Raw genomic sequence first — 14,028 nt, 5'->3', positions numbered from 1 at the left:
TGAGAAAAATTTGATTTTTTTTACAGCACTGAGAGCATCCCCAGAAAAAGGCAAATACACCAGCAAAACAAAAAATAGTGTTCTCTCTGTATCGTTTTTGTAAAAATTATTTTCTGTCAAATGCATTCTTTGCAAAAATCACAGAATAGTATTTGTAGGAAAGGCATTTACTGGACGCGGGCCTGCACTTAAGCATGTGCACCAGACATATGGTGGGGTTTCTTGTGACATGCATGTGCACAAATGTGATAAGAACTTGCTTTACAGGGGAGGAGGAGGAGGAGGAGAAGGAGGAGGAGGAGGATGGGTGCATGCGCTGACTATACAGCACGCTGCCGCACCCAGTTTTTTTTTTTAAAGGCACACAAAGTCAGACCCTGGAAGGGTATGTGGCAAGTCCATTTTTCTCCATGAGGCGCACCCCCTGCCCATCGTCCCAAGGGACTGCCCCACCCTATAAAGGCTGAGTAAACAGTTCCCTGCATTTCATCTGAATGCACTTGGTGGTTTGGTGAGTTCTCCTATGATTAATGCTTATTATCTATCTATCTATCTATTATTGATTCCTTGGATATTTAAACCATGAATAGGCTGTAGAGCATGAGATTTCCAGCTTTCTGTACTCAGGAAGTGAATCACGTCTGTGTTTTTAGTAAATGCAATTATTAACAACAAGTGATTGCATTGGTTGTTAATCCTGAGAAGTGACAACAAGTAGCCGATCTAAACTGACGAGAAAAACAAAGTGTTCTTCTTAAAAGGAAAACTAAAATAGAGTCTATACCTTATATTCATCACTATTAAGGCTTAATATATTTTCACGTCAAGCCACATTATAATAACGGTTCGGTGATATGAATTATTTATACCTGTGAGCCGTCATTTAGCTGTATTTCCTTACTTGATCAAGGGTATTTTTATTTTCCAGTTTCTCCAAAATGTTGCTTACAAATGGGTCAGAGATGATGTAAATTTACCACGTTCCAACGTCAAATTTAAAATTGAATGGGAAGTTGCGTGCGTACATTAGAAGACTCTTTTCGTGCGAACGTAAGCTTTATAAATGAGGTCCCTGCAGGTTCTTGCCTTGATAGCTAGTTTGGACTTCTCTCCTGATGTCACTGAATTTTATTCCACTGTTACCGCATAGCGAATGTCTTAATTAATACTAATACTGTATTTGCATGACTTTACCTGGTCCTCAACCTTGGGTTGCCTCTATTGCAATTAACATGTAAGGGTAAATCAAAAAAGAAAAAAATGACATAACCGGTACCTTTTCATTTAAGCTCTTGTATGCAAACAGTAAGAGGAAAGGAATTTAATTCTACTTTATCTGATAGCTGACAATACATCTTATAAAAACTTTATGCATACAGCACGTTTTATTGCGTTGTAAAATCAGTCAGTCCAGTAATTTTCAAACCCGCTTAGTTTATGGTCGTGGGGGTTGGTCTGGAGCCTATTCCAGCTAGCGCAGGGAGCAAGGCAGGAGCAAACCCTGGACAGAGCGCCAGTCCTCCGCAGGGTGAACACATACACCCCAACCACACACTCGGGCCAATTCACCTAACCTGCATGTCTTTGGTCTGTGGAAGGAAACCGAAGCACCCAGACTGAAAACCGTGCGGATATTGGGAGAACATGCAAGCTCCACGCAAAGAGGACCGTGACTTGACAAAGATAACAATACTTCCTGTCTGTTGTCTTGTTTGTCTTTCAGGGCATTAGTTACCAACCGCTTTGAGCGTGTTTATGACTTTACTAAAAGCAATCTTGTTGGCTCCATCAAGTTCTCATTTATTTTAAAATTAACAGATAAAATGGAAAAATGAAACCGAAAGTATTCTCCGCAACTACTTCCTTGTTCGAAACTACAAGGTGGGCACAAAGGACATAAGATTTCATCTCATTGCAACTGCACAGGGAAAGCCCCTTTAGCCAGGTAAAAAAATACAATATTTCCAATGTTCTTTCTTTCTTTCTTTCTTTCTTTCTTTCTTTCTTTCTTTCTTTCTTTCTTTGATGCAATTTGTAAACTTGAAGATAATGAGTTGATTTTTGATATATGAATTAAGTATTGTTTTCTTTTTGGGTGGTGTGTGTTTTTGCTTTACTTACTATATTGTAAATGATTTGTTGATTATTATTCTTTCTTTCTTTCTTTCTTTCTTTCTTTCTTTCTTTCTTTCTTTCGGGCATGTGATAAAAATCACCGTCTGCATGTTCATGACTCTTCTGCACCCATCCAGCTGTTTTACTCAACTTATGATACTCAACTTAACTTTTGATTTAGAATGATATCCTAGATTATTAATGAATAAAAATGTAGAGCGTCGAAACTGAAAGTATTCTGCACAGAGAACACACCCTTGTCTGTAACTAGTGATCAGAACTCACCAGACTACAAGTGCGCAAAGCGTTGTATATTTGTGTCTCATTGTTTAGTCATAGTTTACAAATTTCAGCTGTATTTTTTTTCCGCACCAAATAACATTTGAGAACTTCTAACAAATCAGTGCTTGAAAAACAAACTCGTGCATAAAGAAAATACACAATTTATAAGCGTATACGGAAGGATGTGTGACATTACAATGATCTGTCCAGTAATTTGATATTATCGAGGGACTGCAGGATGGCACTGCCCTCGAGATTACAATCCTGCTTTAAGTGATTTACTGGGCCCAGATATATACTGTATGTATTAGCCTACTGGGCCAATCACCGGTTTGTTACTCTCGCACCAGTCCCGCCTCTGCAAACCAAGCGCGATCCATTGCACTTTTACTTGTTACTGGTTAGATCCATGGTTGGAAATATATTGATCAAAATTCTTTTTACTTTTTGGAATTATTACTGTTTTGCTTTACTATGTAATACAGTAATGTTTTATTGTTACCTTTCCTGGGGGACTGTCAGCCCGCGCGCGTTCGCAATGCTGCTTCTGTGGTAGCGTTTTCCGAAAGCATCGTAACGCAAAAATGAATGAAAACACCATTGTAGGATCGATCGCTTATTTGACAGTGTTTCTCAAAACAAATCGTAACTAAACTATCGCCTTAACTCCATTGTAATCTGCGCACTCCACGAACCAGTGCTTCTTAAACAGGTTTTCTCTTGTACTGACTGTAGCCACAGGCAGCGATTGTCTCATAGAGCACAGTGAATTCAAATTATGACAACTCTCTGAACATTCAGAATATTAAAATGAATGTTGAGATTCTATAATTTTGGTGATGAAATGAATTAAAGCTTTTACTGTGTTACTTATTATCCATCCATCCTTATTATAAATTGTTAAAATCTTTTAAACACATTATACTGTTAAAAAGTACAAAATGATTAGATTTCTATGTTGTTTAAAAATGTTGAAGACTCAGATTTCTAAGGTTACAGCTCGGTTAACGTTCACAGAGACGCATACTGTGTTGCGATTGTTATGCGGATGAGTGGAAAAAACAGAAAACGGGAATTCAGGAACTTGGGGTAAAGTCTGTTGAGCGGCCGAGGGACTTGTCACTACCCGTCTTCTCCAACAGAGTGCAAGTGCAGCCCGCAATACCTATGACGTCGGTCACGGATCGCCCAAATGTCAGTCACTTATCGTTGAGTCTAATGTGGAGCGGCTCCCAGGATTGCAGTCGGGCAAATGATTGACACTAAAAGAAAGGAAAGGGGTGGTACCCTGAACGGAGGAGCTGGAAATGGTGGCGCGGGTTTCTGAACGGTTCGGGGATGACGAGAAGGTGTGGTAGATGTGCTATATAAGGGTGAGGTAAGAGCATGTTAGGAATGTGCAAAACGATTCTTTTTAGTGATTCGATTCATTTTGTCAAGTTCATCAAATTGATTTGAATCATTGAATCACTGATTCATTTACTTCAAAAACAACAACAATCTATATTCGTGTTTAAAATCTAGAATAGTATCATAACAGTGTAACAACTTTAACAACAAAACAATATAAACAATATAAAAAGGTCAAGCGAGGTCAGGTTGGGGAGCATGTGCAATACTCAATGAATCCAAGGAGGCAGGAGTATGTTTGGTGAGTTTATTAACCAGCAGATATATAATATGGGGCTTCAACGAAACTGACTACTCCTTACACTACTGCTGTGTCCAATGACTCCCCTTTTCAATAAATGCCACAGCTTTGTGCATAGCATATATGCTGCAGTATTACTAATCATTAAATAGTCCTTCACATTACAGCATGCACTGGTACAGTGCGTTGCCACACCCACCACACAACAAAACACCTCAGGATCTGGGTTGGTAACCCACCAGGCAGACACGTGGTCCAGCCCCACCCTCCATAAATGACCATCTATCTGCCGCAGCCAGGTGTTACCTGGGCGTTGCCCTCGGGTTCTCGGCAATGAGGACCCTGTAAGCCAGATCACCCTCGGGGATTCACACCATATGGCTGTAGTGCTGTGACTAATGCTTCTGCACAATGAAGATAATGTGCCTCATTTAGGACTCCATGAGCAACTGCTTATTCAATACAAAGTCAAACCAACAATACCCAAGGATTCTCTGAAAATATACAGTACCAAAGGAGTCCAGACTTCATCTCAGGTCACTGGAGAGCGTCCATGTCTCGCAACCTTAGAGCAAAGCAGGAAGCACCAAGACTCTAAAGACTTGGACCAAGTCCCTTTACAGAGATACTGAGAGCATCACACACCCCTTTCCAGCGTCCTTATTATCCCCCATGCTCTCCCAGTCCATTTACTGACATCATAAGAAGAGTTACTGGAGACATAAATGGCACTGCTGAGGTAAGTAAACATCTCGATGACATCATCATTCCCTCTGTAGCAACACACTGCTGATGGCTGTGCCCAAGAGGTTATTAAAGACTTGGATCTTAGATTTTATCTAGAACACTCGCAAGCCCACATACTCAGACACCTTGCTCCGTCTCCTGACAGCCCTGATCCATTGACTCCGTGACGACACAGCACATGGTTGGATGGCAACTAGCTGTGAGGGCTCTGAGGGCAGATAAGGAGGCATTTGTGAAAGGAATCTGTGATCAAGTGCCATGCCATTTATGGTCTAATGACCCACGTCCTGCTTACAGAGGAATAAAAGCATTATGCACATATGAATCTGTTCCTCAGAGAGCTGCAGTCAGCATGGGTGATGGAACGGTCCTTAGCGATGATGCTGCAGTAGTGACCCCCTGGGCTGGCTATTCTCCGCAGCTGATTAAAGCTGATCCTCCGGCAAGGACATGGTTCTTGAGGCTGATCCTCCATTTAGCTGTGAAACACGCAATCTGTTGAAATTGCACAGGTGAGGGTAGGGAAGGCTGCAGGGATCTGTGGTATCTGGGGTGAACTTCTCCAGGCTAGTGTTAAGGCTATCCTTCTGGCATTTCAAGCAATCTTTGCTTCCATTTGGGGAATGGGCATCATCCCAACTGACTGGAAAACGGCACTTGTCACCCCTATCTGGAAAGGGATGAGCAGTCTCTTGGACTGCTGCAATTACACTGCTCTATGTACCTGTTAAGGTCCATGCTGGAGTCATCCTTTATGGGATCTGTGATCACTTGCTCACCTACCAGTGTCTGGAGCAGTGTGGTTTTATGCCTAAGAAGTCTACCATCAACCGCATCTTGGCACTGAGGATTCTCATCCAGTTCAAATACAAATATCGGCAGAGTTTCATTGTAGACTTTGTTGATTTTTGTAAAGCATTCGATTCAGTTGATCGAACTGCCCTGTGGGATATTCTGAACTTTGCAGGATTCCCCCAAAGTTGGTAGATATCAAATCTTAAAAATAAAGGTGCCAGAATGGTTATTCATATTGATGCCATAAGGGAACCAATTTAGGTTCTCAAACGATCCATCCACATGAAAAATCCAGAAAGAACCTTTACTTATTTAGATCTGTAAGAGGCTCCGTTCAGTAAATTACCATGGACAGATGTTAACATATTTGTAAAATACTAATGTGTCATGATTTTAAAAAGATTCCAGATGTATACAATAACACCTCCCTTCCGGTCTTGGGGACATAAAAAGAAGAAGCCCAGGAAGGTGGTGTCATTCTTGAGAGGAGCACAGACAAGTGTTAATTGATTTTGCTTAAGAATAATTGTTGCCATTTCCATGCTCTTGATACTGTATTGTTTAATTTTCAGGACTATTTCTGTTGTCATTTTCCCTTTTGAGTTCAGAAGTAAATAGGTTTACCAGGGTGGAACCCCAAAGTTTCACACTTTTTTGCCTACCTCCTTGCCACCGGACACAAAATGTAGAAATTAATGATGATTTAGTGCATCAACTCTTCAGCATACTATATGGTTGAAATTGAATAAAACTGAAATGAAGAAAGTAGACATCTAAGTTATTTGTGCTATAAACCCCTTGAAATAATCCAGTATACATATTAACAAAGTAAAACCTGAGTCATACAGTACAGAGGGTGTTTCTTGATTGATGTCATGGGTGTTCCATAATGTTGTAGATGGGACCTACGTTATATCTATTCCAGGCTGCAATTTGACCCATCTCAACAACTAAGATAGAATGTGAGAGAATAGTGACACTAGATGGCACTCACCAAAACAGACAGACATGAATATGAGTAAGTAACACCACCACTGTATGGCACTAACCAAGTTAACTTGCTGGGCCAGATAAAGCAGTGTGCCTTTCAGGTGTATAAAAATCCTGTTTTTCCTGTTTATTCTATTTTGGCTGTCAACAAATTAGCCATTATGGCTGCAGAAGAAGTAGAAATCAAGCTTCAGATATACCATATTTTTAATGCCCACTTATAATTGTTACTTGTGGATACCATAAATCAACTGATGTCATGAGGTACACAGGCCTTTGGAAGACAAAGGAAAAGGCACAATAAATCATCTGAAGGGTACTGGGTAGACAGGGCTGGCTAACTGGGCTTGATTAATATTGTCTGTCCTGACTGACTGGCTCATAACTAGTTATGTTCAGGAAGGGAATACGTCAACTTCAATCATTTTTAAATTCTAGCCCTACCGAGTTTCTGGATAATTTTATAATTATAGCGATACATTGTAATCAATTATTCATAAATTACAGTAAAAACAAACCACTTAATTATTGCTTGAAATAAATATAAAAATATACTGTTAGAAAATGTGTCATTTTTATAATAAGATGTTTCTTTCTGACTGGAATTCCTATTCATCACTAGACTCACTTGCTCCCAGTTAGCCAGTTTAGGTCATGTCATTGCAAGGAAACCAGAAACTCCAAAGAAAACCACCATGAGTATGTATTACAGAGGACTACACTTAAAGAAAGCAACACAATTACCAAGTGTTAAAAAACTTAAAAAGAATACTGTTGTGCATTTTGCATGTACATCTGTGTTTTGATGTGTTTTGCTGGCACTTAATAGCAGTAAAAATTAAAATATACATTTATTTATAATGAACATTTTACACATTTTATTTTTCAGATTATTTTAGGATCAGAAATTTTAAGGAATTTGCTCAGTATTTGAAAAATACAATATGAGTTCATTATCCAAGCCACGTACAAAACCCTTGAAGAAGATTCTTGAAAAACATTCATGTCTAAATGAATTAAGAACGTATCAATGGACCGGTTCAATGCATACATACCTTTCAAAAAATCCTCTGCAAGCGAAAGTGAAATTGTACATTACAAAGCTCCAGCATGCCACAACAAAAACAGGCCTGAATGGAATAATTGAAGAAGGATTTAAAGGTTTTTCAAGCCAGGACAGCAACGGTTCACATTTTTTCTATTGTACTGGTGTTCCAGATTCAGACAAAGTAGACCTAAAAATAAGACAATGGCTTACCCAATATCCTGAAATTGAGCAGACAGAAGAAAATGTCAAGTCTTTTCAGAACTCCCCAGCCTTTTCAGATAATTCTCGCTATGGAAATTACAAGTTCACATTTGAGTTGGATGATATCATTAAGGCATACAGAGATCAGATCTGTGGTGGGAAAGATCCAGTTTTCAGAATATATGGAACCTTTTGCTACAAAAAGGAGATCGTGTATATGGTGGTTGTGCATAGTCCTGACACAGGAGATTTTGATAATTTTCCATATCTTCCTACAGATATGCATGGCAGCATTTGTGGTAAAGATAATGCTGGAATTTACTGGTGCCCAGAAGCAATGAGTGACAACTATCTGTACGAGCAGTTTGAAGGGACAGGAACTATACGTTGTCCCTATAATGAGTACTTTGTATGGGATCATGTGGTATTTGCATTTAATGTGCCAAGCAACCTGAAATTTAAAACAGAATATCTTTATGAACACCTTACAGCATGTGACATCGGAGAAATAAATTTAGCTGGAGAACGTGAAACCAAACAGGAAGCTGAACAATATATCAAAATTTTGAAAGCGTCTAAACTAGACAAAACCTAAATGGAATAAATTTAATGAATTTAGGGGTGACTTATCTGATAATGGTAGAAAGAGGATTTTTAAAATATACACAACATATTTAGAGTGATTTTTTTGTATAATAGTGGATATACTTTTCTTGTACTAGTAAATATTGGTGTAAGCTGTATCCATCTTTTTATTTAATCAGGTTTTAACGTTGTATCAAGTAAATGTCTTTGTAATATGACTCACTTTATAATGTGTGATTTATAATATAAAATAACAGATTATATACATTCATATTATTGTCGAAAGGTGTTTCTACTTAAAGTGAATTGGAAAGAGAAAAAATATTTGAAATAAAGCTTCCATTCCTTTTAAGAATTTATGTTCAACGCTATGGTGGATGTCACAGTGACACTGTGCAATCTTAAAAATAAAGGTGCCAGAGTGGTTCTTCAGGGTGATGCCATAGGGGGGTAATTTTTGGATCAAAAATTACCCATCCACATGAAGGTTCCAGAAAGAACCTTCATTTATTTAGAGCCATAACAGGCTCCATACAATAAATAACCATGAACAGATGGTAACAGATTTGTGAAATACCAATGGCTCATGATTTTAAAAGGACTCTTGCAGCATACAATAACACAGGCTAAGTTCAGGTTTTCTTAACCTGTTATTGTCCTGCCTGGTAGCCTTCCATACCTTAGAGGTTTGAGTTATTTTTTTTTTTACATGTTAGGAAGTTGTTCAAAGCACAAAGAGCCAACTTCATATACAAATAACTCTTTCCAGAATGGAATAGTGCTTTCTCAAACAATGATTCTACAAGGAACCACACAACCCAATGAGGAACCAAACAGTGTGATTAAAGAACCAGTATGAATAATGTTGTACAAGTTTTTACTTTCAGGTACTGCAGTTTTCCTCATTTCCCTGCAACAAAATTGGTTTCTGATGTCTGATTTCAAGCCAATGCTTCGAAGAGATGCTTTAGCTCCATGCAACCTTAAAACTCTATTGTCTGACGTCAATGGATGGATGCAAACTATAAGGAGGTAAATATTCTGGACTTCAGCAATTATGAACATATTAACATACAATAATTCAGATTCCTGTTAACTAGAAATATACCCTATACCGTATGTATACAATTTCTTATCACATTATTTCTTGTGAAAAGAGATGAAAGTCTTAAATATCTGTTAAATAGGTACATGTACATTCTTAAAAATAAAGGTGGTATTTGTTAAAAATTTCTCTTTAAAGCAATGCCAAAGGGAAACCATTCTGGTTCCCTAAAGAACTATCCATACAAAGGTTTCAAAATGAACTTTTATTTAGATTCTTAATAGGTTCTATAAAAAATCATGATGCTTTGATAATATATTTGTAAAATATCAATGGGTTCATAATGTTAAAAGGACTATTGCTACATAGCATAAGATTAGGTTTTCTCGATCTGTTATACCCTGAAAGATAGCCTACTGCACATTAAATATTTGTTCACGTATTATGATTACTTTCAAAGACCAAAAAATATTTCATATGCACTGAACGAAACAAACGTGGACTGCCATAATTATTATCAACAAATAGTACTTACTCACATTATGATGACATTCAAGACTGATTAACATGTTCCTCGCCCGAGACTTCATAACAGCCTCTGCAACTGGATTTAGGACCTCCTAACTGTCAGTCCCAAGCTTGTGCAGAATGGCAGTATAAACTCCCTCACAGTGATTTTGGGATGGTTTTTATTCCTGGGTCATTTTTGTATTTTGCAAAATACAAAGACATAAGATCATAAAGAGTTGGGATACCACCCCATATACTTGGCAATAAGGCAAAATTATTGATAAGTCTTTACAGAAATGAGTTCAAAACATAACTTAGGTGAAGCAAAAAACATGGCTGTTATATATTTTGCAGAAAGGAGGAGGAGGGTTCATGGGTATTGGAACCAGAAGTGATGATTTTAGTAGGTTGGTTCATGGGGACCAGAACCAGAAGTGATGATTTTAGGAGGCAGGTTCTTCTGATGGTCTGCAGAGGAAAACAGGAGAAAGTGTTAAAGTACAGTGCCAACCCCTAATCCGTCTGAGAAACGCATTTATTTAAGCCCGTAAATTGTCTGCCATGTGCATGTGTGTGACAATATGAGAACACAACTAAAAAGAAGCAGAATCATGCTCAACATGGTTTTCATTGAGCTCATGTACACCTTCCTTTTCTTTTCACTTGATTTTATCTAAGTATGTTTTCTTCTTCAGTCTTCATGACTGTGGAACTATTTCTTGAGGAAAATTCATTTTCAAATTCCAATCAGCTAGACTTTCCATTCAAGGTATGGCATGAGGGTTTAAAGAAGTTTTGGAAGATTTATTGCCGATGTACATGTACGTGTCTTTTGTTCTGAACATAAAGTAGTGCAGTACAAAGTTTTTGATTCATTATGTGGCATAGCATACCTTGCATGGCAGAATGATAAAATACAGTTTAATTTTGTTTTTGTATTGAAAAAGAGATGCATTGCATTGGTTGTCTAGGCTGCTTTTTAATTATACACATGTAGGTTAATGATTAATGCCGCCATCCCTCATTAGCAGTTCTGTGGGTCAGAAAACACAGAACCTACAATACTAGTAATAAAAGGTTGAACAGAGGTAGAGTAAGAAAGAAGACTGGAAGAATAGAAGAAGGTGGATCAAGACTCAGAAGAGATTCTGAAATTAAGACTAGCTGGGTGGAGAAATAAAACAAATAGAGACACAGAAAGGATAAAGGGTTGCAGTCCTCTCTTAAACATAGAAGAGAGTCCTAAAGCAGAGCATGGTCAATCCTGCCCCACTGAAGCTAGAGGAATGGGAGATATTATGAACTTGGGATCATTCCGAAGTCAGAGAAGGGCATGTCTGCTGACAGGGAGCAGGGCAGACATGGAGCTCGTTTTTTTTTTTCTCTCCATAAATGTGCACTTTTTATACATGAACTTCCTGCTATATCCTCTCTTGCCCTAGTCCATCCTAGGTTATGAACTAAAGATGTCCCTAACTGGAGAGGTGCATATAGCTGAGAACATTGGATTATCACATGTTACCAATTCAACAGACTGAACTTAATTCGTGCATTTATTTCTAGTAGGGTTGACTACTGCAATGCGGTATTCACTGGATGTTCAAATTGTTCTTTATACAGCTTCCAGTTAATCCAAAATGCTGCTGCAAGAATTATTACAAGAACAAGAAAATGCGAACACATAACTCCAGTTCTTAAATCCTTACACTGACTCCCAGTTAAGTTTAGGGCAGATTTCAAAATCCTCCTTTTCTAACGGCCAACCCCTTTCCCAGCTGGCAGCTACACCTCCAAGACCTGTGGCCTGGATAAATTACTGAAGCTGAATCTTGTATATCAAGCCGTACCTCTAACAAATAAACTTTTCCCCACAATCGACGGTGTAAACATAAGCACAAAAGAAAAGCAGATATGTAAAAATAAGTGAATATATTAAAACAGAACACAACAAAACACTATTGCACATACCCAATGTAAAATATATATGTATATCCCTTCACCAGAGCAATACCGTGACAACACTATATATATATATATATATACACAACAAACCCTTCCTTGCCCCTGTAACATAACAAACAACAATGAATAGCAACAATGAATGAAACACGGAAAATGGCAATGATATTGAACTTGAGTCCGAGTGTACAACTGTCCTGAATGCAGATGACTGGTCAACTGATAAGAGATGCGTTTGTATTAAAATGGAGCAACCTCACTGTGAATCCTCGGCTTGTGGTGGATGATGTAATCCGACCCAGGGGTCTCTGGTGATGAGGGAGCTGAACTCAGTCCGGTGGAATGAAAACAAAGTGGTTGAATTGGCTTAATGTGGTAAACAGCAGGTATGTTGATGCATTGTGGTGAAATGTGATCCTTGTCTCTCTCCTCTCTCACCCCAGTTCTATCTCGATTGTTTATATAGTACTGCCGGATGTAACTGATTGATCGTTAACAGATGTTTTCCAATTTGGGGCTGCAGTGTCTTTCCATCATCCGTCTCCCTTGTATTTACGGGGACGATATTTACTGATGCACACAAACAGCAAACGGGACAGTGGAAACAAAACGCACTCAGTATAAACATTGAACAACACTATTACTATGTAGCCAAGCTAAACTTTTAACATATACAGTCATGGCCGAAATTATTGGCACCCCTGGAATTTTCCTTGAAAATGCACCATTTCTCCCAGAAAACTGTTGCAATTACAAATGTTTTGGTATACACGTTTATTTCCTTTTTGTGCATTGGAACAACACAAAAAAACAGAGAAAAAAAGCCAAATCTGACATCATTTCACACAAAACTCAAAAAATGGACAAAATTATTGGCACCCTCTACTTAATATTTTGTTGCACGCCCTTTGGAAAAAATAACTGAAATCAAGCGCTTCCTATAACCATCAACAAGCTTGTTACACCTCTCAACTGGAATGATGTCGAGCTGACACTGATGCACCCTGAGTCAGCAGAACAGCTTGAATATGTTTTGAATTTGATTGGGGTTGTTTATCGACCATTTGGATTATTCTTCGTTGCAGTCTTTTATCAATTTTTCTCTTCCATCCACGTCCAGGGAGATTAACTGCAGTGCCATGTGTTGTGAACTTCTAAATTATGTTACGCACAGTGGACAAAGGAACATGAAGATCTCTGGAGATGGACTTGTAGCCTTGAGATTGTTGATATTTTTCCACAATTTTTGTTCTCAAAGTCCTCAGACAATTCTCTGCTCTTCTTTCTGTTCTCCATGCTTAGTGTGGCACACTCAGACGCACAACAGAAAGGTTGAGTCAAATTTTCTCCATTTTAACTGGCTTCAGGTGTGATTGCTATATTGCCAGCACATGTTTCTTGCCACAGGTGAGTTCAAACAAGCATCATATGCTTGAAATAAAACGATTTACCCACAATTTTGAAAGGGTAATTTTGTCTGGCCCATTTTTGGAGTTCTGTGTGACATGATGTCAGATTTGGCTTTTTTTCTCTGTTTTTTTGTGTTGTTCCAATGCACATAAAGGAAATAAACATGTATATACAAAAACATTTGTAATTGCAATAATTTTCTGGGAGAAATGGTGCATTTTCTGGGAAAATTCCAGGGGTGCCGATAATTTTGGACATGACTATAAAGCATTAAATGGCCAAGGTCCGGCTTACTTGTTAGAATTTATCATGACTTACAAACCAGAGTGCACATTAAGATCTCAAGATGCTGGTCTGCTTAGGATTCCAAGAATGAATAAAATAACAGTGGGAGGTCAAACTTTTAATTACGGGGCCCCTAAACTATAGAATGGTCTGCCTGCTACTATAAGAGGTGCCCCTTCGGTCTCAGCTTTTAAATCCCAGCTGAAGACTCACTACTTCAGTTTAACATATCCTGACTAGAGCTGCTGATTGACTGTACAGACTGCATCTCTGTTGTTAGTCATTAGCACTAAAACATAAGTAACATGATAGTTATAATTGGATACTAACCCTCACCTATTCTGTTTCTCTTCTCGGTACTCAAATGTGGCACTAGGTGCCACGGCCCACCTGCCAAGTTGTTTT

The 14,028-nt window shown here is 38.4% G+C and overlaps 1 protein-coding gene across 1 annotated transcript; it reads left to right on the top strand.

Annotated features, from left to right (window-relative positions):
- The first annotated feature begins 1,839 nt into the window (after positions 1-1,839).
- LOC114646025 (uncharacterized) lies at positions 1,840-8,761 on the top strand. The gene is made up of 2 exons (XM_028793997.2): positions 1,840-1,945; positions 7,470-8,761. Exon 2 carries the CDS (start codon positions 7,525-7,527, stop codon positions 8,422-8,424), a length of 900 nt encoding a protein of 299 aa, XP_028649830.1. The 5' UTR covers positions 1,840-1,945; positions 7,470-7,524; the 3' UTR covers positions 8,425-8,761.
- Positions 8,762-14,028: the final 5,267 nt, after the last annotated feature.

Source organism: Erpetoichthys calabaricus, chromosome 1 (genome assembly GCF_900747795.2).
Source record: "Erpetoichthys calabaricus chromosome 1, fErpCal1.3, whole genome shotgun sequence".
Classification (NCBI taxonomy): Eukaryota; Metazoa; Chordata; class Cladistia; order Polypteriformes; family Polypteridae; genus Erpetoichthys; species Erpetoichthys calabaricus.
The sequence above is the reverse complement of the archived record's forward strand: the minus strand, read 5'-3'. Positions and strand labels throughout refer to the sequence as shown.

Bases quoted from the DNA above. Each gene is read 5' to 3' on its own strand.
- LOC114646025 (XM_028793997.2), top strand. From the start codon at position 7,525: ATGAGTTCATTATCCAAGCCACGTACAAAACCCTTGAAGAAGATTCTT.